This window comes from Cinclus cinclus, chromosome 19, assembly GCF_963662255.1.
Source record: "Cinclus cinclus chromosome 19, bCinCin1.1, whole genome shotgun sequence".
NCBI lineage: Eukaryota > Metazoa > Chordata > Aves > Passeriformes > Cinclidae > Cinclus > Cinclus cinclus.
In genome coordinates, this window is record NC_085064.1 from 5,311,994 (window position 1) to 5,338,989 (window position 26,996).

Sequence of the window (26,996 nt, forward strand, 5' to 3'; positions counted from 1 at the left end):
ATGCACAATGGCCTGTGATTTATGAGGAGCTGGTTGTAGATAAATCCCTGCCTTGATGCTTGTGTGTTCTCCCAGGGGAATGCCAGGAGGGTTCCCCAGGGTTTCTGCTTCAGACAAGCAGGAAATAGAAAATGACTCCTGCAGGAACAAATTGCTCACATCCTATGGAGAGGAGAAGAGAATGAATTACAGAGGCAAAATGAGCTGGAACAAAGAGAATGTGACTAAGACTGGGAAAGCCCAGCAGAGAATCTGGGTGAGCTGGCCTGTCTTAGGAACAATCCTTCACTAGACTCACTGGAGTATTCAGGATGACAAATTCCAGGTGTAAAGAGCTTAATAATTAAAATAAGCACACAAACAGCATGTAAACAAAAGTGAAAGGTTATTTTATCTGGGACCATGTAGAAACTATGAATTCCTGAGCTTTATTTCCTATTCTGTTCTAGACTTCCCAAAAAAACATGGTCAATTTGTTTCTTGCCTCTCTGTATTTTTATGCTTTGAGGACATATACATCTGTCCCCAAGGAGATCTTAAACACAGGGCTGCTTGCAGGCATCTAAGAATTTATAAGTATAAAAGAAAAATATCAAAAATGTGCACTTGTCAAGTGTTGAGGTAGAACAGTGCTGAACATTAAAAAAGAAAAATAAATCATGCATCTGCTTTTATTTAATGTGTCCTTAAGTCTGGTGCAAACCTTTTTTGTACTACATCCATTTGGTGTAAAAGGGCTGCATCACATCACTGCATGTCATAACATGCAGAAAATACTATTAAAAGGAGACATGTTAACTCCAGGTACTCCTGTGGATGTAACTCAATTTTGTTTGTAGTGTAAGTAAAGCTGCTGAAATCTATTTCATTCTGTGAAACTTGTATTTTCTGTTCCATCCTGAGTTCCCTAACTTGCTATTTCTCCTTTCTGACTATCTACATCTCAGCCTGGTCATCTATTGAAGTTTAATTTTCTTCCTTTTAAAAACATTTCTTTTTATTTATAATTCTAGAAAAGTATGTTTAATATTTTAGGTTAGACCTACATACCATTTACAATTAACCTGGCTTGGGAGTTCACTTCAGATCCGACATGGCTATTTTCTTAATTGTTTTGTATTATATTTATTGAATCAGTAAGATAGTTTTTACATCCCTTCCAGCCTATGGTAGTAATATTTATTTTAAGTATTTTAAGTTCCATGGGACACTGATGTGCTGGATGCTGTGCTCCCAGTGCTGAGGTGATGTGTCCTTGTCACTTCCCTTGCAGCACGTGCTCTCAGAGCATCACAAAGGGTGTCAAAACCCTTACCTAAGGTGATGATGGGTAGATAGCCTTGAGGAAAATGTGTTGGAGAAAAGCTTCAGGTGTCAGGATAATCCAAGAATCAGAACCCCTGATGCCTGACATCTTTGTCTCACATTTGTCACCCAAGTTGAAATACAGGAGCAGAAAAACAAGCTGGAAAGGCAGAAAAAAATGATGCAGAGTGAAAGGCAAATAGAAACACCCATGGAGGTGGGTGTTCAGGGTAGCACAGAACCTCTCCAGAGCTGGTGTTTCACTGCTGGTCTCTGTTGTGTGTCAGCTCCTTCTCTAATCACTGCCAGCACTGAAGGTGTCACTGTCACTGCTTCCTGAGCTTGAACCTGGGCAGTGCTGGTGGTGACACTGAACCAGGACAAGCTGCACTCCAGCACCACTTCTGGATTCACTATCACCTGTGGGGGTTTTTAGAAAAGGGGAAAAAAAATGGCAAACTTTATATGTATAGACTCAATTTAGAAGTGGTTTTTGTCTGTGAAAAAGCACTGTCGTTTTTTGGGTTTTGTTTTTTGGTTTTTTTGGTTTTTTTTTGGCTCAGCTCTGTAGCATTTCTGCACCTTCAAAGATTCACAGGAAGCCAGTTGCTGTGTGTGTCAGAATTAATTGGGCAGTGTGACAGTGCTGGGAGATGGAGTTTTGACTGTGTGAAAATGCCATATTACTGAAGCCTTCCATGCTTGTTTTCTTGTGGTTTTTCCTTTCCCCTTCAAGATGGAAGGAAGGAGGCATTCCTATGGCATGCAAAGGGTGCTGTAAGATTTATTTTCATCATGCAGAACAGTTTGCAGAACCCTTCTCATGCTGGTATTTGGTGGAAGATGCAGAACTAGAGAAGTTCATTTTTTCAGAGCATATTCTTGGAGAGAAGGCACAGACTGAGAGGGAAATACTCATTTGGATCCCTTCCAGTCAAGATACTTAAATTTAGAGGAACACATGTTTGTCTGTGCAAATCTGCCAGCGTTCTGGCTACTCCTCTGTTGGGGCAGATGCTCCTTAATTCCTCAAGGAGAACAAAAGGAATAAGAAATGTGAGATGGGAGGCTCTGCTGTCTCCAAGCCAGCAGTAAAACCAGCATCAGCAGGGAATGGGTTACACCTCTGAAAAAGCAGTTTCTTTATAACTTGTTGTATTCTGGGACTTCTCCAAAGAGTTTGGCATGGATAAGTTGATAAAACTCAGTCCTCCTTTGGACAATGATTCCATCAATACTCCTTGTGTCCTGTTCTTCATCACTGAAACAACCTTGTAAAACTAAACCAAATGGCTTCCCTTTCACAATAGGGGTGAGAGGCTGCCAGAGGGAACAGAGCAACAGGGCTCAGTTTAGGACAGAGGAGCACAGAAAAGCCCCTAAAATTGCTCAGTGAGATTGGTGAGCTCAGTGTGTGCACTGGCTGAAGGGTGTGCTGTTCTGCAGTGCAAGGTGCACTGAGGGCCAGGTGGGCAGCACACCTTCACATATCCCTGGATTTGCTGCTGATGAGAGGCTTGTGGGACAGTGAAAACCACACAATTACTGTCAGATGTGCTCACAGCAAGGTTCAGGTTTCTTATTTAAGCTACAATCATGCCAAGAGCATATTGGTGTTTTAAAATTAAATCAGTAGTTGGCTGGGGGATAATGAGATGCAATCATCTGTGCTAATTAGGATAATCAAATGTCACACTTCCCCCAGCATTAGCTGATAATCACAAAATGATCCCCCTTTTGCTATCTCAGTGCAGCTTCCCACTGCCTTATGAAGGTTTTTTTTGCCTTTAATCATCCTGCTAAAGGCAGGGAAACCTGCCTGGCCAAGAGTGTCATCTGCTGCTTCAGATCTCCCTTTGCTGGGATGACTTGTACTCTAAAAGAACCTCTTCTCTAGATCAGGTGAAGGAGATCTGTGCACCAGCAGAACCACAGTCCAGGTGTAATGACTTCATGACTTTAATTTAGCAACTGGTTGGGTTCAGAATCTGCTGCTTTGTTGTAGTTACAGACTGGAGCACTTGCAGCCCATCCTTACAGTGTTACTACAGCTCAATCAAAGCCTGATTATACTTCATGAAAGGTTTCTGCTCACTGCAGATAAAACCTCCAGCCTCACAGAACATTTGTGCATCTAAAGATCATCAGTAAGCTTCAAAGGCTATTTTAAAATTTTATTTTTATATATCTGTATTTCTAATTTTAGGAATCTTTCGAAGAAATACCAACCCAAGAAGAACTCCAAAGAGGAGGAAGAATACAGGTATGTTCATGATCCCCTGCTGGGTGAGCATGCATTGATGGAGGAGTGGCAAAGCTTGGGTCATCACCTAGGATTTGTCATGTAAACCCAAGATTTTAAACTCAAGTGTAAGAATATAGATGTCACAGATACAGAAACAGATTTATGTGGTAGATACTGAGGAGTGAATTTGTAAGTGTGGGTCTTTTAGTTAACTGTGTAACTTTTTACTCTTGTAAAAGAGTGGATTTGCAAAAGTGGATCTGTAACTACTCAGTTTCCTGATGTTGCAGTTTCTGGATGCCTGGGTTAGGGGTTTTTGTTTCATTTATTTTTTGATGCGCCTTAAAACCTTCAAGCCAGACTGATCCTGGCTCTTTGAAGTGAACAACCAAATTCATATCTGCTTTCAGCAGGAGCAGAAACAGTTGTTAATTTTAGCATGAAACTCAAGCACTCTGTGTAAGTATTAAATTACTCAAACAGGCTGACACCACAGATTAGTAACTTACAAAAGGGGTAAAGTTCTATCACCACAGTGGTTCCTGCAGAGCAGGGTGGAAGATGAGCTTTGTACTCCCAGTATCCTGGGATATCCTTGCTGCTGTTGAAGGATGTGGCACAGCCTCACATGTCTGCTTCTGATTCATCTGCTCAGACCTGTGTCCCCGTGGCAGGGGCTGATGATGTGCTTGCAGGCAGCAGCAGAGAGCTCAGCTCCTTCTCTGAGCAGCAAGGTCCCAGTGATGAGACACCACAGGTCCCTAAGAACACTCCTGCCCTTGGAGAGAATAAAGATATTCTTTAAGGAGCAGTTTCCAGAAGATGATCTCCCCAAACAAACTCTAAACCAGAGCAAGAACCTTTCCCCTTAGAGCACTGTGACCCCGGAATTTCTCAACGTGAGTGTTTTGTAATGCAGCTCTGAAGGAAGGCAAGGCAGGGGCTGACCCTCAGCCTGGTGTTTCAGGAGGCTGCTCTGCCTCTGGAGAGCCCAGCAGCAGCCTCAAACCCTTGACCTTGAAATTTGACACGTTTCAAATGTGTTTGGATATGGGTTCAATTGGATGATTACATTAATACAGGTTTTTGTGTCAGCCCCAGAAGCTGCTCTATACAGCTACTCCAGTGGCTTGTGTAACAGAGATAACAGCCTTTTTGCTTGCTTTTTAATTTATTTTTAGTAACATTGTTTGGGAATCAGTTATTTATGCCATTGTTTCCTGAGATATTGGTATTTACACAAGGAAGATTATGTTACCAGCACAGAGGCTGTTTTGGTGTGTACCCAGGATTAGGAATAAATCTGCCTTTGGATAGCTCTACCATAAATGGGTATTTTCAGTTTACTACAATGGGTTTTGTCACATTTTTCATTGCTGGAAAAGGATATTGGAGTTAAATTATTCTATGTGATGTGGCATAGAAGATCCTGTGTATCCTTTGCCCTTTATAAATATAGTGTTCACCTCAGTGCAGTTACTTCATGTCTCAAAACAATGTCTGGGGTTTTGTCATGTGACCTTTGGGTGCCTCAGATGCTGCTTGGAGACAACCTGGCTAAAAATCAGCTTTTTCAAGCTCATTGTCAATCTAGTTCTGTGCCTTTTACACCTTGGGAATTTTTTTGCAATTGGGATTTCTTATTTCACATCTTGACTGGGGATGTTTCTGCTTGCAATGGATTATGTTTTTAGTCCCCTCTTTTTGTTTCTTCTGTTTTTATTTTCATCTGATGCATGTACCTACTTACCACTCCATTCTATTTCCTCTAAATATCTCCATCTTTGCTTTGAATTTTCACCTTTGTACTGTTATCAGTGCAGGCCACTACTATTTTAGAATTACACAATTTTAAATTATACAATTAAAATAATAATAACAATAGTAACAGCAGCAATAGTTTTTCTAGTATGTAGTAGTGTCTAGTTGCTGGCTTCCAGCTGCCCAGCACAGCCAGCTGGGGTATTTAAATGCAGCTCTGTTGGCACTGGGCTGAATATACCAGTGACATAATCTGCTGTTTCAAAATTGGTGTGCACAGATGTTTTCTTCCTTTCAATAATACATGGAATGCTGTATGGGAGATTATTTGATAAGAAAAATAAACCTTTGCTGGAAGGCACCAAAAAATATGGGTTGACAATGAACACCTGGTTGGTAAACTCTATTCTTATATGAAAACTTTATAAACTATATCTAATTTAAATCAAATTTACACTGTGAAAAACTTTCTTTTCTAGGCTATGCTGGCCAAAATTTTGCTTGCTTAGACAGGATTTTGCCAGGTAGGATATACTGATGACTCTGTGCACTGAACTGTAGGAGTTAAGAGAGTATAACTAGAAATGTTTGGTGAATAGAGATTAGAAAACTGAAGCCCCAGAGCTATGCTGATTAAAGAACCTGGCACTTTAAAGTGGTGATATTTTAAGAGCCACTGTCAAACTGTCTAAATTGAGATAGATTTATCAGACAACTGTCAGTGTGTGGGACAGGCTTCCTTTGGAGGAATTCCTTCCAGTGAATCTGTGCTAATTCATAACAATGCTAAGTGCTTAAAGGAGGATCCCACCTCCCTTTGCAGTGTCTGTCTGAAAAGAAAGGGACTAAAAGCAAAATGCATTTCTTTCCTTTGCAGGTACACATCAACTAGAGCCTTCCTAGCCACTTTAAATGAAATGAATGACTATGCTGGACAGCACGAGGTCATTTCAGAGAACATGACCTCTCTGATCACTGCAGAGTTAACACGCTACGTGCAGGAGCTGAAACAGGAGAGGAAATCGGTAATCGATCCTTTTTTATTTATTATTCACAATGAATTGCTATTTAAGACAGCTAATTAGTGGTAGTGGAGTTCAATGTTAAGTGAGATTTATTTGTAGTTAATAAAGATGAGCTGTGCTAATGAAGCAAGCTTTAAAGAAGTGGGTTATGTGTCCTGGCCAAGTCGCTGAACCGTTTGAATCAAATGTTATAAAATGAGACAGCAGTGCCTGCAGGAGAATCCCTGCTAAATAAGGTCAGAGACCCATCTGTGCTTAAGGCTCGGGTAGCCAAAATCTTGCTTAGGGAAGAGTCCAGCAGCACTGTGTAAAGGCTGAAATAAACAGATGAATTGCAGCTGAGAGAGTTATCTGGATTTTGATTCACATTTTTGTGCTTCTCAGCCAGATCTGGTCAACAGGACTCTGTAAAAAAGTTACTCTAATAAGAAATAGGGGGCTTGTCTAGTTTGGTGAAGGTGGGGAATGTGGTTTTCAACTTGTCCTTCAAGACTGGTAGAATTAATAGCTTTATGTTAGTGCTCTATTTCAACTGGTTCTTTAGGGACCTATGTGCTTGCTACAGTGAATATTCAAAGGTGATTAATTTGCACATCACCAGCTCTGAAAAATGGGCAGTTGAGATGCAGTTTTCTTCCTTGCCTTGAATCATTTTATCTCCTGGATGTATGAGCATAGAAGACAGATTCTAAGCACTAGAAATACTCACAGAACAGATATAAAATGACTAAGCAAAGTGCAAAGGGAGCATCAGGGCATTATATTTCATTTCCAAACTGTTGGTCTATTTTGGAAAGTGCAGAAATACTCCTGCAGAGCTTATACATTTATAAATAGTCCCACTAAACATGAAGCATGTGTTGAAGTGCTGTGTGGGACCAGAGCCCTGGAAATCACCACCTTTTCCTAAGTATAACATTAGAATGATAATTCTGTCAATGGAGGAAAATATGGACATACTTTTAAAATACAGAATGCTGTGTAATCTTTCAGGGACAGCATGGAAGGATGTTTTACATATAGCTGTGATGAGAATGTTTTCTCAGCCCCTCTGTGACCTTGTATCCAGTGTGGATCTGTGCAAAAAGGAGGGGGAAAAAAAAGACAAAAATAAACCAGCCTTCTAGTGTGGCTCTCATGTTTTTACCTATTTTTTGAATTACATGGGCATATAAACGGATTGAAATATGTATTAGACATTTTAAGTACCATGGAAGAGGGCTTGCAGTATTGCTTGTAAAGAATTTGAGCAGTAACTATTGTTTTTTTTTGTTTGTTTGTAAACTTTTCTAATAAGTATAGCTCATATAAGTAATGGGTGAATTACAGGAAAATTAGTTTAATATTGACCTGGTGATAAGAACGGGGGAACAGCAAAAAGCAACTGAGTGTATTTACCTGCTGTTGCTGATAATTATTGCCCTTTAACAGAAAACAGTTGTCAGTCATGCTTGTTTTGTTCTTGCAGCATAAATAGAAGCTTATATGAATTAGGAATCCTTGTCTGGTTCCTGTAGATTTCTCATTTATGAGAAAACGGTGTTGAAAAGGAAACTGTTCCCACTCTCAGGCATTTTTTCTTGCACAGCCTCTCACTTCATCCTGTAAAAGCATTGATCCTGCTGAGATCTGCAGGAGGGGAGGGTGGTTGTTGTGTAAATATCACGGAGAGCTGCAGCTTTGGCAAAACCTTTTATGATATCAATTAATGAATGACTTGGTATATCCAGAAATTTTGTTGGCAGAGTTCTCATGCTCACTGCTTGTTCTGCCATCAGCTGCTGTGCTCCAGGTCCAAAGAATCATTTAGATGAGCCACTCCTGGGGCTGGGTCCATGTGTAGGAGTTGGGAGACCCACATTCTTGTCCACTGAGTCTTAAATTAAGACTCATTCAGGTATCCAAATACCTCTAAAATTTCCAGTGATTTCACCATGGCTGTGGTAGATAAGCACCTTTGCTCTTCTGGTTGTATTTTCCCACCTGGAAGATGGAAATGATATACAGAGGTGTCATAACTATAAATGGGTGAAAGATGAACTCAAGTCCATCACAAAGTGATAAGGCAAATCAGAATGGGGTTGGAAGGGACCTTAGAGCTCTTCCCATTCTCCCCCTGCCATGGGCAGGGATAAGTTGACCAGTCTCCACCATGGACACTTCCAGGGATGGGGCAGCCCCAGCTTCTCTGGGCAACCTGTGCTGGGGCCTCAGGACCCTCACAGGGAAGGATTTTTTCAAATATCTCTAAATACAACTTCTGTTTCCAGAGGAAACCCCTTTGATGCACCAGAGCGTTTGTTGGATTCATGGGCAATGAGCATGGCTGGTGTTCTTTCAACACGTGGGGGCTGTTCCTGCCTGCTCTGCTCTGTTTTCATGCTCATTTAACTCTATTGATTCAACTGGAATTGCACCAGCAGATGATTAGGGTCACACAGTAATAAATCACTTCTTGAGTTTTCCTTGACCAGTGCAAGCCCCTGGCCTGTGAGAGGTGCAGAACTGATACTGTAATCATGCCTTACATTGGTTTAATGCTGGATAAAATTCATTTGTCATACAAACTGAACATATGTTGGGTTTGTTTGGCTCTCTGAAATGTGTACTTGATAGCTGCCTATGTCATGTTTTCTACAAAAGATAGTTGCAAGAGGTGAAAATAAGGAAGAAGCAAATGATTAAAACCAGGCAGGAGACAAGTGCAGGTTGGACAAGTGGGATGATGTGCAAGGTCAGTGGTTTGGTGCTGTTGTTCAAAAGACAGATACCTCTTTTTTTTTTCCTCTGATCTGATTCAGAGCTTGGCAGAGTTCTGGGTTACATTTACATTTTTTCTGATCCTGTGCTTTGTTGCATGATGGCTTTTGACCATCAGAAAGTGATTACAAAAAATAAGGCAAAGACTTCTTGTGTGAAACTCCAATATCTTTAGCCCCAGTGGTGAATCAATGACATTCTTGTCACTGAACCGAATGAGTTGTTTTGTCCCCAGTCACTGAAGTCAAATACACACCCTGCCAGCTTTTCACACTGTGAGAGGGAGAACTTGTTGTGTTGTTTCAGTTCTTCCCAGGTGCTCAGTGAAGTGAAACTCTTTATAGTGCAGTTCCTCACTTGAGCTTCTTGTGTTCTCTTGATCTTACTGTGTCCATGCTCTCCCAGGAGAAATTCACGTCCTCATGTTCCTTGTTAGCTTCTTAAAAGCTCAGATTTCAGTTCTGTGTTGTGTGAAGGGCATGCCCCATCCATCTGTCTCTGGAGGTTATTGGGGTTAGGTGTCTGTGACTGAATTCCCTTTTGCTGTTGGAAAGCATCATCAGGTTACATGAATGAGGCTGGAATCATCTCTGAGTGGTTCAGGGAAAGAACTTGCTCTGCAGTCATGTTCCATGTCACCTCAATGTCATCCAAGCCTTACTTTGGGGCAGCTCTCCAAGCCAGCAAGTTTGAGCTAGGGGACCTGCAGGATTACAAAATGGGGTTTTAAGCTTTTCCATCTTTGACAAAAGAAAAGGTGGTGTTCCTGTCATGTCAAGAGGAGTGTTTGGACTTTGCTTTACAACCACAGACGTGTAATACACTTCAATATACTGAGCCAACCGTTGAGAATTTCTGTGTGTTGGCTTATTTTTTTTCCCTTAACACTTCTGAGGATATAGCTTGGTTTATGGATCCAACTGTAGCTGAGGAGACACTTCAATTCTGTAATTTGGATAGAAATTCAAGAATTATTTCCTGGGGCCGTTCTGATTTGGATCTCTGGTCACCAACTGGGTTTGGCTCATGGCCTCTTCTGGCAGCAGCTGCTCTGTGTAGCCATTGCTCATAGCAGCTTTGCTAAAAATGTATTTAGGAGTCGTGAACTATCCCTCTTATTACTGCTGCTGCTCTCACCTCTACCTCCACCTCCCCTTGGGGCTGGTCTGGCTCCATACAATCGAGTATGAAAGTCAAGTAGAAGCCAAGGGCTTTGCTGCAGACTGAACTGGTGCAGCACTGGGATTCTGTGGTTGGGAGAGAATTTACCTGATGTCAATACATTCCATTTTGTGTGGGAATAGAAAGGGAACAGGGAATGAATGAATCCTTATGGGTACCAGGGGGGCAAAACAGGTCTGGTTCTTTATGGTGGGGCATGTGCACCCTCCTTGTGTGCATTCATCCGGGGGTGCCTCTCAGAGGACTTTCTGTTTCTTGTAGGCTCTCAGGTGCTGATGAAAAGTAAATAATTGAGGGAATTCTGTCACGTTCTCTCATTCTGAATAGTGCCCTGTTCTGCAAATAGTCCTGTGGTTTTCCAGAGGATTTCTCCTGGTGTGAGGCAGGATGGCAGCACACAGCCCTGTCAGGAACACAATGGATTTTTCCATGTTGCATTTGGGATGTGCCTCAAGGTCTGTGTGTGTTTGGAGCACAGCTGTGCTTTGTGCTGCACAGAGAGACATTGCTGCCTTCCAGAAGTGACAAACCAATGGCCAAGTGAGGGGTGGGAAAAGGAAGAGTGACAGTGAAAGGAAGTGATTTACCAAACTTCAAACTTGAGATTGATGCAATTTAAACCAAGCTTTCCCCAACTTTTTTTTTTTTTTTCCAACTAACCCACTTCCAGCTCATTTCCCTATGAATGGAGTGAAGGTCTTAGTTTTAATCTAAATATAAAGGTATTTATGGGAGATTGTTGTGCTTGATAAATACACTGCACAACTGTCCTACTCTAAATTTTCATCCTCTTTCTTGTGAGGTATTTCAGCTGTATTTTGTGAAGTTAAATTGCACCACTAGAGTGCTAAGTGGTAATTACTAAAAAAAATTAAGAATGCAGAAAATTATTTAGGAAAGATCATAATAAATTCAATGTGCTCTCATGGAGTATTTGTTGACTTTCATCAAATGATGGATTGTTAATACAATGAAGCTGTGTTAAGTACTGGTATGTTATCATGGAATTGTGCTGTTAGGGGCTGTTCCGTGAGGGGAAAAAAGCAAATGCTTATTATGGAAGTTTCCAAAGCATTTTTGTGTGGGAAAAATCTGCTAATATCCCATCTGTCTGAAAGGTATAATGTGACCTTTGCATTTAGCAGGATTTAAAGTTGAAACCACTGAACTTCATATCCTGCTCTTCCCAGTTTTGAATGGGTACATTGAACTATGAAATGATAGTCCAAATAAATAAATGGGCTTCTGTTTACCACATGAAGGAATCAGATTGGGAAAACAAAATCTGTTTACTAACAAACGTCATTCCATTTTCTGTGAATTAGCCTGAACATTGCTCTGCACAGCAAGAGCCCTTTAGAGGGACAAGATGGGAGATGCCTTCTATGAACATTTCCTGCTCAGTGCATGACTGAGAGATGCCTGAGGGTGAGGGGGTTGAGCATTGGCCATGGATGTATTTTTCCCTTTGTATTCTGCCTGTACAGCCACAGAGATTGGCCTGAAAAGAAAGAGCAACAATAAAACCAGATGAGTAGTGCATATGTTAACTGTGGAGAATGGTGTTCATCCAAGCCTGTGGTGCATGTGGGCACATTCAGCTGAATTTCAGCTGACATTTCAGATTTTATGTATCTGAGGCAGGTCTTGATACTTGTACGTAGGTGCATGTGTGCATGAAGGGTATATGGAAACAGCTAAAAGTATTTGCTTGCAACTTGAGGCATTAAATTGTGCATCTTCTAGTTTTTTGTAGTGCAAGTCTTACACAGAAATGTCACACACCATTTCAAATGACATCTTTTAACTGCGGATCAGTGGAAGAAGAGCTTGGTGACAAGGCTGGGAATGAGAAGAAGTGGAAGCTAGAGCAGCATTTTCCTCTAGTTTCATTGAAGGATATAAAAGCACAAAAAACTTTTCATACCATAGTTACTAGTAGTAACGATGAATCTCCATTTGAAATGCCATAGGTTTGCTCTTGTGGAGCATTTGGGCACAGGTGAGCTTTTAAGGACAAGGTTAGACCCTAGGGATGGGTTGGAAGAGGGTGAATGATCTCCAAAGAGCCTGTCACACCTGTGAGCCCACTGATTTTGAGCCTGCTGGCCTTGCTGCCCTGAAGGCAGATGGTTCAGCAGGAGCTCCCCAAGAGCAGAGTGTTCCTGAGGACCCCTTAGCTCTGCAGCCATGGAGTTGTACTGGAAGCTGCAGGATTATCTCTGTGCCTGAGAAGAAGTTCTGAGTTCCAGATCCCAGTATAAGGACTTTATCTGTAAGATGTAGCATGAAAATGACAAGTTACCATAAATATTACTGCCACGGCATCTTTTAGGTTTGTGCCAATCACCAGGGAGTCACAGAATGGTTTGGTTTGGAAGGGACCATAAAGATGATCTCATTCCAACTCCCTGACCAGGGCAGGGACACCTTCCACTGGTCCAGGCTGCTTCAAACCCCATCCATCATTCTGTTGTTACATCTCAGTAACAACAGGGGCAGCTACTTCAGGTTGTTATTTGCAGCTGATCTGGAATTTGAAGGCTGAGAAGCTTTGGTCTATAGTGCTTATTAAATGGAATTTCTTTGGAATGCACCACTCCAGGAGCAGATACTCATACCAAATTAAGTTCAACCTTGAAAAAATAATTCTATAACTTGTTCCAGGCTTGACCAAGTGGATAAGAACATGTTAAGAATAATGTTCCTATGGATATTGCAAAGGAGAACAGGGTTATGTACCAAAATTAGTAGCTGATGAATGTGTGTTCAAATGGTCATAAATTTCATGTCAGCATTCACAGGAATGTCTTATGCTCCTCTTACTAGAACTGAGAGAGATAAGACCTCAAGAATATGTTGCTATTTTTGGAAACAAAGATTTCTTTGGAGGCGACTGTTTCCTGTCTTTGCAGCCAGGAAAAGAAAAATATTTAACAAGGTTTTTTGCAAATGTTGCTGAGAAAATCAAGGAAAAAATAGTGTTCTCTTATTTCCGTCTCTGGTGTACTTTAACCGTTAGCCATTATTTTAGAAATCACTTGTAGCAAAAATGGAGATAAGAGTTTGAATTGCAGGATGAAGTACTGTAATTATATTTATCGTCAGTGTGAGCTGGAAGTATTTGTTACAGCAGCCAAAGGTAACTATTTTGTCAGTCTGTTGTGTTTTCATATGTAAATAGAAAAGAGAATGAAGCACCCTTGCCTTAGATATATTTTTGAAGATTCTTGAAAAGCGTGTTGTCAAATGAACCATATGCTATGCTTATAAATTAAGACTGTTTTTATGATTATTTCTAATACAAACACACTATAGACGTGCAAGTGTTAAGTTTAACCATGTAATCAACTCCTGTTTGCTTAATAAAAACAAGGCTGTCTTATTACAGCCTTTCTTAAAAATGTTTCACAGGATCAGTTTAGACAGAGCCTAAGCAGCCCGGTTGTCATGCTGGTAATCTGCATGCTTCAGGCAATTCTTTCATTTAAAGCTGCCCAGGAACTCCTCAGCAAAAGTCCTGGAACGTGTTTTCCTTCATTAGATGCTTTTAGCAACATCTTTTCTCCTGCTTCTCTCAAAAGGTCAGGGGGAAAAAAAGATAAGATGCATCTTCTAACAAGCAGTTGTTGTCTGCTGGGTGAGCTCTGGGGCTGTGTAAACCCTCGTGCATATGAAGGAATTTTTACAAAAATATCCCACTGCTCCTAATTGTGGCAGTGTTGGCAGGAACAGGCTCTGCATTGTGGGTCCCTCGCTCACTGCTCCCGGGGTTTTGATCAACACGAGTGAAATCTGAGCCCAACAAAAGTCAATGAGAGGTTTGTCTTTGATTGCACAGAAGCCAGGATTGCTCCCCAGCTGTTCCAGACATTGGCAGCATCCTAATGAGGAGAACTCAATCCTGATGGCTGGATTTGCAAAGGGAAAAGCTCATTCCTTGAGCTGCGAGCTTTTTGAATATAACAAAAGCTTTTTAAAAAGTTGAAATAATCCACAGCCCTCATATGGGCGACTTAATACTCTGATAAAAGTATCTCAGGTCTTAACAACTGAATTTTGGAATTCCAGCAAGAATTCCTTCATGGAAAGGGTTGGATTGGGCTGCCCAGAGAGGTGGTGGAGTCACCACCCTTGGAAATGTTTAAGGAAAGGCTGCACGTGGCATTCAGGTCTGGTTGAAGTGGTGGTGGTTGGTCATGAGTTCAACTCTGTCTTGGAGATCTTTTCCAGACTGATTCTGTGGACTCCCATGAGATCACATAAACCTGCATTATTGTGTTAATCCTGTGAGCTGGAGTGGATGGAGTTGTCCAGTCAAAACATGGCCCTTGTGGGTTGTTCAGAGCACCCTGGGACACAATGGGCTTTAACACAGGGGAAAAAGGAGAGTTGTGATCGTGTATGGCTTGAGTTTGGGCAATGCTGCTGTGTTTTAAGCCATTCAGTTGGTTTAATATTTTAATAAAGTACTGCTAGGGGAAATCTTATAGTTGGCACAGTGTTTGCCAGCCAAAGGCTGCAAAGTACAGACTTCAAGGTGATTTAGGGAGGTTGACCTAATGAGCACCCCAAACTTTTCACTTTACTGTGTTTCTAATGTGTTTTTAGAATTCTGTGGATATGGGTGAAAAGTCTGGAGGAAATCGTGGCATGTGAGCCACCAACTCTGCTGCTAATGTCTCACTGGCACACTTGAGGTGTGATTTTACTAATCGAATATCTTGATCATATTCTGTTGTTTTTTTTTTTTTTTTTTTTAAAGAGCCTAATGGGGGGGCATTAGTTTGGGCATTCAGTTTGGAGAGAGGGAAAAGCAATATTGTATCAATTACTCTAGATTCATCATTGTGTGCTGCTTAAATGCATGTGACTAAGTGTGGTAGTTTCCCACAGATTTTACTAAATAGTTTGTCATGTTTCCATTTGCTAAATGTTCAGGTGTAGAAATTTGTTCTAAGAAATATATTTAAATTAGAACTTGTATATTGAAACCTTATCAAGGAGTAGTTGAGCTTGGAGTTATTTTTGCTGGGTTTTTGAGGGGGAGGAGGTGAAGGTAAAGGACATTTTCTATTCAAGAGGATTGTAAAGGAAATGAGTTTGCAGAAGTTGAAGATAGTGCATGGTTTGAGGAAACTGGAGGCTTCCTGTATGACTTTAGGCAGATCACTTGACCATAGCGCCTTGATCCTTCTTAACCATAAATTTGGGCCAGTGAAGAAATAAAGATAGTTGGAAGGTCCCACTTAGTTACTGTATATAAAAACAAATCTTTGGAAGGCAGAAATTATTTGAGGGCAAAAGATTTACAAAAGCAGAAGTGCCTTAGCTCACAACAAGGTCATATATGGGACAACACAGCAAGAATTAGGGATTATAAATATATTTAGAAATTGGTTGAACTAAAAAAGGCAATATTTCACTGAGCTCTTCAAGATGTGGTGCACCTGTATTCATCACTATTTGATATTTAACTATTTAATAATCTTCAGCACTGCCCATTTTACATCTCAGTGTTCCATTTGTGCAGAAGAGTTTCTGGGAAAAAAAAAAAAAAAGGGAAGTAGCAAAATGTGAACTAGATGCAGTCTCACTGCTTAGGCTCAGTGCTTCTTGTATGTACTTCCAGAAGCTTGTGCAGTTTGTTTTACAGAAAAGGGAAATTTAGGAGTAACAGGGATGGCTTGTTAAAATTACATTATTCAAGTACAAAGGTTTAAAAATACACGCTGAGGGCAGTCCTGTTATCTGCTAGGCTTTTGTTTCCAAGTTCATCCTTCATCTCCTCTCTGCTATTGTTTTCTGTTAAATGAACCTGGCATGTTGTTTTCCTGAGGTTTATGGGTCATTGACAGTATTGGGTTTCACACAGGCCAGCTGTTCCCAAATCAGGTCCCTTCCTTCCCCAGCCAAGAGCCAGCAAGCCAAGTGGGGAGCACTCAGATGGGGGGTGGTAGAAGCAGGGAAGGCAGCACGAAGACATTGGAGTCATTTTACTTCCAGCTTCACTGTCAAGGCTTCCATGAATTTAATGCTCAATAGCAAAACGTTGAAAAATGTAGTGTTAAATTACAGTTGTTCCTTGGGACTGTTTTGTTGCTCCTTGGGACTGTTTTCCCAAACTCTTATTACAAAAGCCTGAAATGAGGAGCCCCTGGCAGGGAAGAGGCAGCATCTGTCACACACTGAGATAAAAGGACATGGGGATCTACAAAAGGAACCAAAATCAACTTGGAGCCTTTCCCTGCCACCCAGCAGCTTTACAGTGATGTCAGGGGTTTTTTAATGTCACAGTGTGGTGAGGCAGTGTTTGGAGAAGGTCTCTCACTGCTCCCCTTTCCATGGCCCAGTGGCCACACGTGCTCACTCCTTGGAGAGCAGGAGCAGAGCCAGAGCTGAGCATGGCACGTGCCAGGATGGAAAGCATTTCTGACACTGGGGCCTCTCTTGTCTGCTTTAAGAATTTTCATGTGGAGATAAGCACCATCCAGACACAAAAAGCTGTAGAATGTCCCCGTGCTCAGTTCTAGGTGAGCATCCCTCCTTAGCAGTGTTTGGGACTAAAGGTAACAGCATTGAGCACCCAGGGTAGCCCTGGTGCTGTTCTGTTCTTGCAGACTTGTTGAACAGTACTGTGATTTTTAAGGCTAAATGAGCCTATTGCACATGGCATGATAGAGAATTGCAATTTTGAGGTTTTTTGCTGTCATATCTGATGGAGCCAGAATGGCAGCTCTGAAATGTCCCTCACTCCCCTGACACAGGAAAATACCAGTTGCTGTAGTGGAAGATGCAGGAAACCAAGGATCTGCCAGTTGTGAAGTGCTTGCAGACATATTTTTCTTGCTGTGGCATTTTGCAGCAGGTTAATGATCTGTGAGCTTTTCTTAACCCAACAAACCATAGGTGTCATGTTCCTTAAGATTTATTTAAAATCCGATTGCACTTGGGCGTGAGAGCACGTGAATTCTAGTGGGATTATCTGGCAATATCTGACCTTTATTTTTCAAGTTTACTATTTGAGTAAAACTAATTGCCAGTAAATAGTACGAAAGAAAGGCTTCTCACTTCCTCTTTCAGTTTGCTTCATTATTTATTTTACAGGGTGGTTTCTGGAGGGGAGTAACCTGTTGTAGCAGTCAGCTGGGTCTACATTCACATTCCTGTCCAGAGCTGGGTCATCAACTTATACAATCATGAAGAATGAATTTCTTATCTTGAGGGAAAGCCAGGCATATGAAAGAGAGCAGCTTGCCCACAGAAGCTGTGGCTGCCTCTGGATCCCTGGAAGTGTTCAGGCCAGGCTGGATGGGGCATGGAGCACCCTGAGACAGCGGAGAGTGTCCCTGCCCATGGCAGGGGGTTGGAACAAAGTGTTCTCTGAGGTCCCTTCCCATCCAAACCATTCTGTGATTCTTCAGAGTGACAAACTCTGATACAGATTAGATTGTTTGATAAAGAGCATTCTGTAAGGGCTAAGAACTGTTACTTAAACCAACTGCAGTTAAGAGTCTTGCTCTGAAAAGCATGTCAGGAGAGGAATTCCTTGATGTTTAGCTGACATCTCAATTTAAAACTTATTTTACACTTCACTCTGTCAACACACACTCACCCCCAGTGGGTGGGAGAGGAGGGATTCTGGATGGACCCTCTGCACCAAAAACCTCTCAAGAGGAAGGAGCAGCTGGCCTTCCACACACAGCTAGTAACTAGGATAAAGATGGGGTTTTTTTTGTTGAGTCTGAATGAAAATCAGGACAAACATCAGTTACTAGAATGTGCCAATCAATTGCATCTTGGTAAATTCATATAGAGAGAAATTTTAATTTAGAGCTAGTGTTCAGTCTGTCACCAAAGAAATACTCGTCAGATAAAAGTGCTTCAGATCTCATGATACGGGAAACCAATAATTATGAGATACAGTGAACAATACAAGGTAGAATTGCTAAAGGGATTAATTAGCCTTAGTAGAACTAACCACTATAATTGATGCAAATATCCATCTGCAGCCTGCTGAGACATTAGATAGTCATCACACACCTGCTCAATTTGCCAGCCTTGCAGAACACAGCTGTCAGAATGATTTCTGGTTGAGCTTTTTCTTGAGCATACTTGACTGTTTGTTCTTTTGTTGTTCAAAGTGTTTTCATTTTCTTTTCTTTCTCTAAACAGCATTTCCACGATGGCAGAAAGGCACAACAGCACATTGAAACTTGCTGGAAACAACTTGAAGCAGTAAGTGGCAAATTCCTCAGATGTGACATTTAAGTCGTTTATGTATTGTTTTCTACAAGATGGTTCCCAACATTTTATTTGGAAAAAGAAAGGTATATGGATAAAAGTTGCAGAAATGGGACTTTTAAAACTCTGCTGTCTTAAATACACTCACAGTCCTCAAAAAAAGTCTGTTTTCACAGAATGTTTGGCTTCTGTAGGCTCTTTGTCTATCACAAGCAGCATTTCATTTGATATGATTTGAAAAATGTGCTAAACATTGCTGAAACTGCAGAGTCCCTAAGGGTCCTGCTCAGATGTTCCTCTGAAGGTTGGACAGCTTCATAATGTGTGCATAAATTGAACAGGAGCATCTCTTGAGTCATGTGCTGCTTCCCAAAAGAAAATACATTGGAATTGTCATTCGTGTGATGAATGAAAAGTGAGGCTGTAAGTACAGGAGAGGATAGAAAGGGGTTGTCAATGACCAAAAGTCCTTGCAAATTTATTAATCTTAGTAACTCCCTCAATGGTTTACAAAAATTAAGGGGTTAAGTGTTGGAAGAGAATGATTTCATCTGCAAGACTGGAAGTGATGCTAAAAGGGAAAAATCCTGAAATATGAGCAGCCTGGATAATGGAACCAAAAATGTGCCTCTGTTAACTCCATTTTTTGATGTTTGTTTATATGGAAATGTATTCCAGTGTAAATAAGAGAGCCCTAAAATCCTTCAGTTGTTACAACAGTTAGTTTTAGTTGCAGCCATGCATTTTGGGTAGATTTTGGTACTTTTTCTTCCCATAATGAAGGTTTCTGGTTTTTCTTTTCAGAGTAAAAGGCGGTTTGAACGTGATTGCAAAGAAGCTGATCGAGCACAGCAGTATTTTGAGAAAATGGATGCTGACATCAACGTGACAAAAGCAGATGTTGAAAAGGTGAGCTTTGAGGGTGGAGACTGTTTGGAAACATGGATGTGATAAGTTTACTTCCTCATTCCTCCTGGTAGGGTAAATGCTCTGAGTCTTAATGCCTTACCTTGAGTCAGTCTGTAGGTTAATAAAACCAGGGAGATCTCTGCAGAAACCTTTATTCATATCAAAACTCTAAACAGATACAGTCAGGATTTTTTTAGTAGGAGATACCTGAGTTTAACAGAGCTGATATGGCTCTAAAGGAGTTTATACAAGCTTGATTTTGACTAACACCCAAGTTCTGTGACAGTCAGGATTGTGCGGGCTCCCTGAGGGCTGCTTACAGTTTCCACACAGTTTTGTGCCCTCTGTGGTCCAGGTAGAACCAAACTTCTGCCCTTTGAGCAGCACTTCAGAGATTTCTCAATGTCATTGGATGCAATGAAGAATTATCAGAATTGTTTTTCATAGTTGCAGATTTAGAGCATGACAGCTTTCCATGTGATGCAGAGTCCTGGAATCCACGCTTGTCACAGATGGCACAAGGCTTTTATTTTCATTTCTCGGTTGCTGGCTGGTTGCAGACTCATTTGTGGCTTTTTTACAATGATCCCCACTCAGTGAAGCTTTTGAACTAATGCTTAATTTTAAATTTCTAGTCCTGTATCAGCACATCTGTCTGGAAATAGTTTCTCTCTTTAGTTTGATTTAAATTTGGATGTGTGGAAGGATGCTTAAAGTTTAAACTTTACTGCTCCAAGTCCAATACCTTTAATTTAAGGAAGCAATGAAGAGGAAGAAAATGCTTTAACTAGCTTCTGTTTTTGGAGTTACATATTTGCTCACAAGATACACTAATGTAGATGAGAAGCACCACATTACAATGTGCAAGGACAAGTTTTGCTCTCCTTGAGTTTGAGTCAGACAGGCACAAAATAGCCAGAACACTTGAAAATTGCAATTTATTGAAGGAAAAAAAAAAAAGCCAACCAAAAGAGAAAGGAAAAAGTAAAAGCTGAGGCTTAAAATATTCCAAATGCTTTGTTGCAGGGACAGGAAAGGAAAGTGAATTATAGGTAAGAAATCTTTCTAGTCTGAGGTCTCCTTGTAAAATGTAGGTTTTGGTTTTTTAAGAGGTCTGCTTTATTCTATTCTCAGTTACTTCAGTCCTGTGAAGATATAAAATATAAATTTCCCTGTACATCTGTGGGATCTCATGTTTCTGGCATGCTGAGCATCAGGACGTTGTGTGGCAAGAGAGCATCAGGGAAGCTCTTGGAAATGAGGACAGTAAATCATAAACAAGCTCAGAAAATTTCCCCCAAGTGCTATTGCATATCAAAGGACAAAATACCTCTGTGGTCTTGTAATTTGCTTGGCTCTTAGTTGCAAATTCACCATGTAGATTTGATCCTTTGTTGCCTTCTGGATTTGCCAGGGCACTTGACAGATGAATGCATGTACAGATTGTTAAAGATGTGGCACCACATGTGGGTTTTTCTAACAGAGAGGGATCATCTCTGCTTTATCTGTATAAAGTGATTTTAGAATATTTCATAGATAAAATTAGGGCTTGCCCTAGATTTTTTCCCAAAGCTGAGGTCATGTCAAAGGGATACAAAGACATGACTTACTGTTTGAAATAGGGGACTGAAACTCCCTATTTCTACATGCCTTTCCAAGGCTGGCCTTTTCTGGTCAGAGTAAAAGGTGGCATGTTGGTGATGCAGCAATCTAAGTGTGTTAAATAAATTCTGGGAAGCAATTTCCTACCTTGGTGCTCTTTCCCTGTCAAGTGAAGCAGAGAGGCTTCCCTTTTAAATTCTTCTAGCATTTTATTGTATGAATTTGTGAATTATTTATTGCAAAATGAGGCTCCGTGGTATCTTGGAAGAAAAAATCTGTTAGTTATGCACGTTGGCAGCCCTCAGGAGAAGGCATTACTCCACTTTCCAGGCAGTCAACAGAGTAGATGAGAGAAGGAAAAGGTTATCAAAATGAGTGGAATGTGAAATAATATTACTGAACAGAGAGAACAGTGTTTTCCAAGTGCATGTGTTAAACTGGGTTCATCCATGTCAGGCAGTGAATAATGCCCTTTCTTTGCTCCCCTCTGCCTGTGTGACTGGGAGGTTCTTGCATAACTCCCAGTGCAGAATGGGATATTGTTTTACCAGCACTGCTGCTCTCCCCAGCTTGCTCCAGGGGGATGCAGGAACTGCTCAGCCCAAGGGAAGCAGTAGGGGATGACTTCAATCTCCTGCTTCTGCTGCAGCAGTTATGATTCTTCTTGCCCCTTATGGCTTGGCTGCTGTATCCCCAAAAGCTCCCAGAAATCCACCTGACCAGTAGAACAGGCAGCTTGGCTGTGTCAGAGGTCTTCTCTGGCAGAGCAAGGTGCTCCTCAAGCAGTGGGGCTGGTTGTCCCTGTTTATTTGGCTTGAGATTGATACCTTGGCTGCTTCAGCTTGTACCTGCCAATATGAGCAGACACAGATGCTCTTTTTTCACATCACACATGACAGAGTGGATAGCATTAATGGAATTAAAATTCTGCAGTGATCACAATGACACACACAGAAGAGAATACAGCTGCAGTTTTCTAATGCTCAGCTGTGAGAGGTTCTGAAATGCTCACATCTCTTCATCTTTTAAGTCTTTGTAGCCTTTGACAACTGCAGTAGGAAATTCTGTGCCAGAGCTGTCATCTACCAGCACTTATCCCTTGCCCAAGGTTTTGCAATTTGGGAGCATTAAGTAACTGGAGAAGTGGCAGAGAAGCAGAATAAGAGTAATTTTCCTCTTTATTTCTCCAAGGCTGCTTGGCAAAAGGCCTAAAGGTAGGGCTGGATGTGGAGCCTGGGCGTCATTTAGCAAGGTCCACATTCCTTCTGTAGGACCAGGTATGTGGAGGGCACATCCTTTCTGTGCAATTTCTGTGGCCAGCATGGGCTCCATCACCTTGCCAGGAAGCAGCCTGGTAGCTGGTCTTGGAGGGAGGAGTGTTTGGCTTCCTTTCCTCTCAGCTCCTTTTTTGGTAGTGGGAACATGGAGCAGAAGCTGTGTTCAGTCTCTGCAATGATCACAGTATGCAGGAATAGAAGGAGAGTGGAGCAGGGCACCTGAGCTCCCTTCCCTGTTTGCACTGAGCCTCTAAACCACCAGCAGCCAAAGTTTGCAGAGATGTTTGTGTGTACACAAAATTCAGTGTAGCAAAGTTAGGGCAGGAGGCTCGCTGTCTGTGAAAATATCCTTATAAACTAAATAAATGCTGCAACATGCTGATGCTGCTTCCAGGAAGCTTCATAGGTACCACTGAAAGCTTTATTTCCTTTGGATCACAGTGGGTTGTGTGCTTAAAAGTACTTCTCTTTCAAAAACCACAGAGAGGCTGCTTCAATTTTTTGACCATTTGGGGAAATGGTCTCTGTCGCCAGCACGGAGCCACTGTACATATAAGGCAGAGTTCTATTGTTTCTGCCTTCTCTTCAGAGCTGCAATCACTAAAAAGCTGACATCTTTATGGGATAATGTGGTACCCAGCGGTGCCTTTGCAGACTTCTTGTAATAAAATTTAAAAATCAACTGGCTTTTCGAAGGGTTGCTTTTTCAGGTAGGCATTTCAGAGTCTGATTTTAAAAAGGAAGTGGCTGAGGCCAACCATGGAAGGGCTTGCCTCTTGATTTCCTCAGCAGTTGTGGTGAGGAGAGTGGTTTGAAGTACTTGGTGTCAGGCAGGATCTGGCCCTTGCCTGAAGAGGAACACAGTCAAATGTTGACCTTAGGCAATAATCTGAAATACGTAGGAACTTTAGATGTATTTGCCTTTGGTTTTGAAGTGGAGAAATTGAGGGAAATGCGAGTGATCTCCAGTTTACTAAAATCTTTAAGAGCTTTCCCCTATGCTCTGCAATTTTCAGGTTATGTCTGCAATATCCAATATGTTTTGGAGACCCAGAATAGTTTAAGATTTGCATAAAGCCTTAAAATACAGTATCACTATGATAGCTTTCTAGTCTGTAAATATAACTGTGGGGAGTTACTGAGGTTTCATGTTTGAGGTTTCATTTTCTCTCTTCTCATGCCACGTTACCTGAATTTCTGCACAAAGCACAGAGTCTGTCCCTTTCCTTACCCACAGGAAACACACTCAGCATGGCTTGGGGTGGCCATGAGCTGAATCACAGCAAAGTCTGACAGAATGTAGGTGTAGAAATCCTGCTAATTGGAAACTGGGATTAGCTGATCTTCCTGTGTGCTCAGCAATGCTGTCAGGTGGTAACTGCTGCTCCAGCCTCTGTGCTGTGGGACACAAATCCCTTCACTAGGAGCTTACACATCCTTACAGTGAGGGGTATGAGAAGCTATTTTGGGCTCTGAAGACATCTCAGGTGGGTGTTCCAGCAGTCAAGTCACAGTGAAACCAGACACAATCACTGACACCCCCCAGACTAAACCTGGAGGAGCATCTCCAGCTCAGGGCTCTGCTGTTGCCACATCCCCCTGACATTTAGTCAGCAAAGTCTGTGAGCAGTAAACTTCACATAACCCCAGGTCGTGGGTATCTGCCTTCTGCAGACTGTAACTACTAAATTGGCCTCATTTTTCAGGAGATGCCAAGTCATCTGCTCTGTGCTGGTGGGACTTGTATCCCTTCCTTCTCCTGTCCACATCAAGGCACCCACTGGCACCATGAGTGTACCAGCATTGGGGAAAATGTGCAAACGTGGTTCTTCAGGGTGGAGAAGACTTAGAGTGCTTGTGTTATAGATATTGCAGTGAGTGGTTCCAGAGGCTTTGTTTTTCATATTCTTTGCTGGGAATTTCTAGAGATGCAGCAGCAGCATCAAGGTGAAATATGCAGGTGAGGTGTGGCAGTCCCAGTCCTGAGCATGGTGCAGGAGGGCCTGGCCTTTGCATTTCTTGTTGGAGATTTGACACTGCAGAAGATTTTCCCTCTGTGGTGGTGAGTTTTTTGTATGTTGAGTAGGCAGCTGCTTCTCTTTTGCTCCCCAACTGGAACTGGCTCAATTTCTGGGTCTTTGCTTGTGATGTGTGTCATATTTCTCATCAATTGAAATGCTGGGTAATGTGATTTAATGTTATTTCTCTGGGTTATGCAGACCCCAGTCTCCTTCCTGAACTGCTTCCTTCCTAAAGGATGATGCAGAGTGTGAATTCAGGGAGTCCCTCTGGAGAGCAATTTGCATTTCTGGAAGAGTAAGCCTTGTTTACAACCTGCCATCCCTGCCACCCCGTGCAGAGCAGCTGTTTCCCTTTTGGAATCATGACTAATTTAAGAGGGTTGATTTCTACTCAATAGAGAGTTAATGACTCCAGCAGGAGTGTCTGAGGAACTTAATAAATCTCCATGTGTACCCTATACATACCCTGTGCTTGGTGATAAGAGATCAAAGAGCAGATCACGAGCCAGTTTTAGTGTAAGGCAAGGAAATCCAACTGAACTTAAATTTCCTTTTAGCGGTGCTCCCCTGCAGCAATGCTCTACCTGGAAATTTGACTGAGTTTTGTAACAATGCAACTCTTTTGGGAGGTGATTGCTAAAGGGAGGGAAAGGGGATGTGAAAGGGAGGTTTAAGAATATCTCCTGAATTAAACTGCAGTTTGAATCACCAGTGCAATAGAACTGATGTTCTAAACTAATGCAAAGCAATTATTTCATGCTCTACAGTTTCGCAGCTTCTTTACAGTTATTATTTTTCTGTCAAAACATTAGAACAAATCTTTTCACCTGCATGAGAAGCAAGGCCTCAGAATTTAGCTAATTTAGTTTCAGTGAATCATAGAATACCATGTTGGAAGGGAATTGAAGGATTGTCTGGCCCAGCGTTCCTTGGCAAAAACACAGTCTAGACAAGATGGCCCAGAACCCTTTTCAGCTGAATTTTGCCCCATGTTGGGGATTCAACCATTTCCCTGAGGAGATTATTCCAATTGCTCATTGTTCTCACTGTGAAAAATTTTCCCCTGGTGTCCAGTTGGGATCTCCCCAGGGGTAGCTTGTATCCCTTGTCTTTTCCATGTGACTCCTTTTAGTCTCCATCTTCTCTGTAGTCACCCTTCAAGCCCTGGGACACAGTGACAAGGTACCCTAAGCATTCCTTCTCAAGGCTGCCCTAACCCAGCTCTCTCAGCCTTTCCTCACATGACTGCTCCCTGTGCTTGGATCATCTCTGTGGCCTTTCTGGACCTTCTCCAGTATGTCCAGGTATTTTTGTGTAGTGGGGACCACTGAACACAATATTCCAGGTGTGGCCTGACAAATGCTGAGCAAAGGGGGACAATGACTTTATTTCTACTGGGAAAGCCCTTGTTGCTGCAGCTCAGCATCACCCTGATCACTCAGACTAATTCACCTCCCAGAGAGACTTTTCTACCCATAAAATTGATCTTCGAGGCTACAAAATTTGTCCTGGTAACTTTTTCAACCCTGCCTGTCCCTTCTGCATTGGCTGTGTTTGTAAATTCTTTCTTGGAGTGAGAGCACTAGAACCGTTGCCCAGTATTCCAAGTATGAGCTAAGCAATCTATTACCCAGTCCTGAAATTTCCATTATTTATATTCAAGAAATAATTTCCATTATTTATATTCAATACCCAGATTTATACATGGTAGACTTTAATTGCTTATGTAGTACAACTAAACTCCAGAAATCATTTAAACATTGTCGGCCAGTGCCCCAAATATATCTTTACTTGTTATCTCCTCTATCAAATCCACATAACCTTCCATCCACAGAGAGAATACCACAGAGATTATCCTTCTTTTATAATGAATTAGACTTGCCAGATATCCTCATAGAACTGCATTTCTCTGAGCAGAGTGGAAAACTCCTGGGTGTTTGCAGGGATTCACAGTTCAGTCATCCAGAGAGTTTGGTTATTTAGTATTCATGACATGAGAATGGCAGTGCAGGGAGACAAACTTTTGGGTCTGAAGCACAGTTATTCCCCAGGGCCTTGGAGCACTGTGCTGAGAGGTGCTGCTGTGCTGTTCTTCTTAATTAATTTAGTCCATCTCTGTTGTTATAGCTTCAGCAGGACTGTGTTGTTTGGGGATATCTTTTGTTAGTGTGAGTTTCTGAATTCTGGCAGAATTGTGTGCAGTGAGACTGCAGTAGATAACAATTCCTGAGATGTGGTGAGGAAGATTTTCCATCCTCTGTCAGTGGTTTGCTCATTTGTGTATTATATTCAGCCAAAGGATTTCAGGGACCCACAGTCTCAGATTTTTCCTCCACCTCTTCAAATGTTACAAGAAAGGAATTTTTTTCTTTGTTTCTTTCTCTGCTGTTATTTTGCACCCTCCACTCTACTTTTTTCTTTCAGGAAGGCAAATTTCAAATCCTTTCTCTGCTTGCCAGTTCAGAGAGACCCAACTGGTTATTGTAAAATAGTAAAGAGGCTATGTAAATCCAAGCCTGGAGCCCTGGCCCTGTTTTGAAGTCTGTGGCAGGATGCCCACTGTTATTAATGATCCTGCACACGCTGCCAGTGCTGCTGCTCCCAGGAGGCTTCTGGTGCCCAGTGCTCACAGGGCCAGAGCCTGGAGCTGAAAAATCTGTGAGCA

At 41.7% G+C, this 26,996-nt stretch overlaps 1 protein-coding gene across 1 annotated transcript in view; it reads left to right on the forward strand.

The window, feature by feature from the left end:
* The window catches only part of FNBP1 (formin binding protein 1), a 63,489-nt gene that overhangs the window by 7,285 nt on the left and 29,208 nt on the right, over positions 1-26,996 (forward strand). Inside the window, exons 3-7 of the mRNA XM_062505377.1 lie at positions 3,512-3,568; positions 5,791-5,835; positions 6,189-6,336; positions 18,454-18,516; positions 19,327-19,431. Of these exons, the coding sequence (XP_062361361.1) occupies positions 3,512-3,568; positions 5,791-5,835; positions 6,189-6,336; positions 18,454-18,516; positions 19,327-19,431 (418 nt within the window). The remainder of the gene's footprint in view (positions 1-3,511; positions 3,569-5,790; positions 5,836-6,188; positions 6,337-18,453; positions 18,517-19,326; positions 19,432-26,996) is intronic.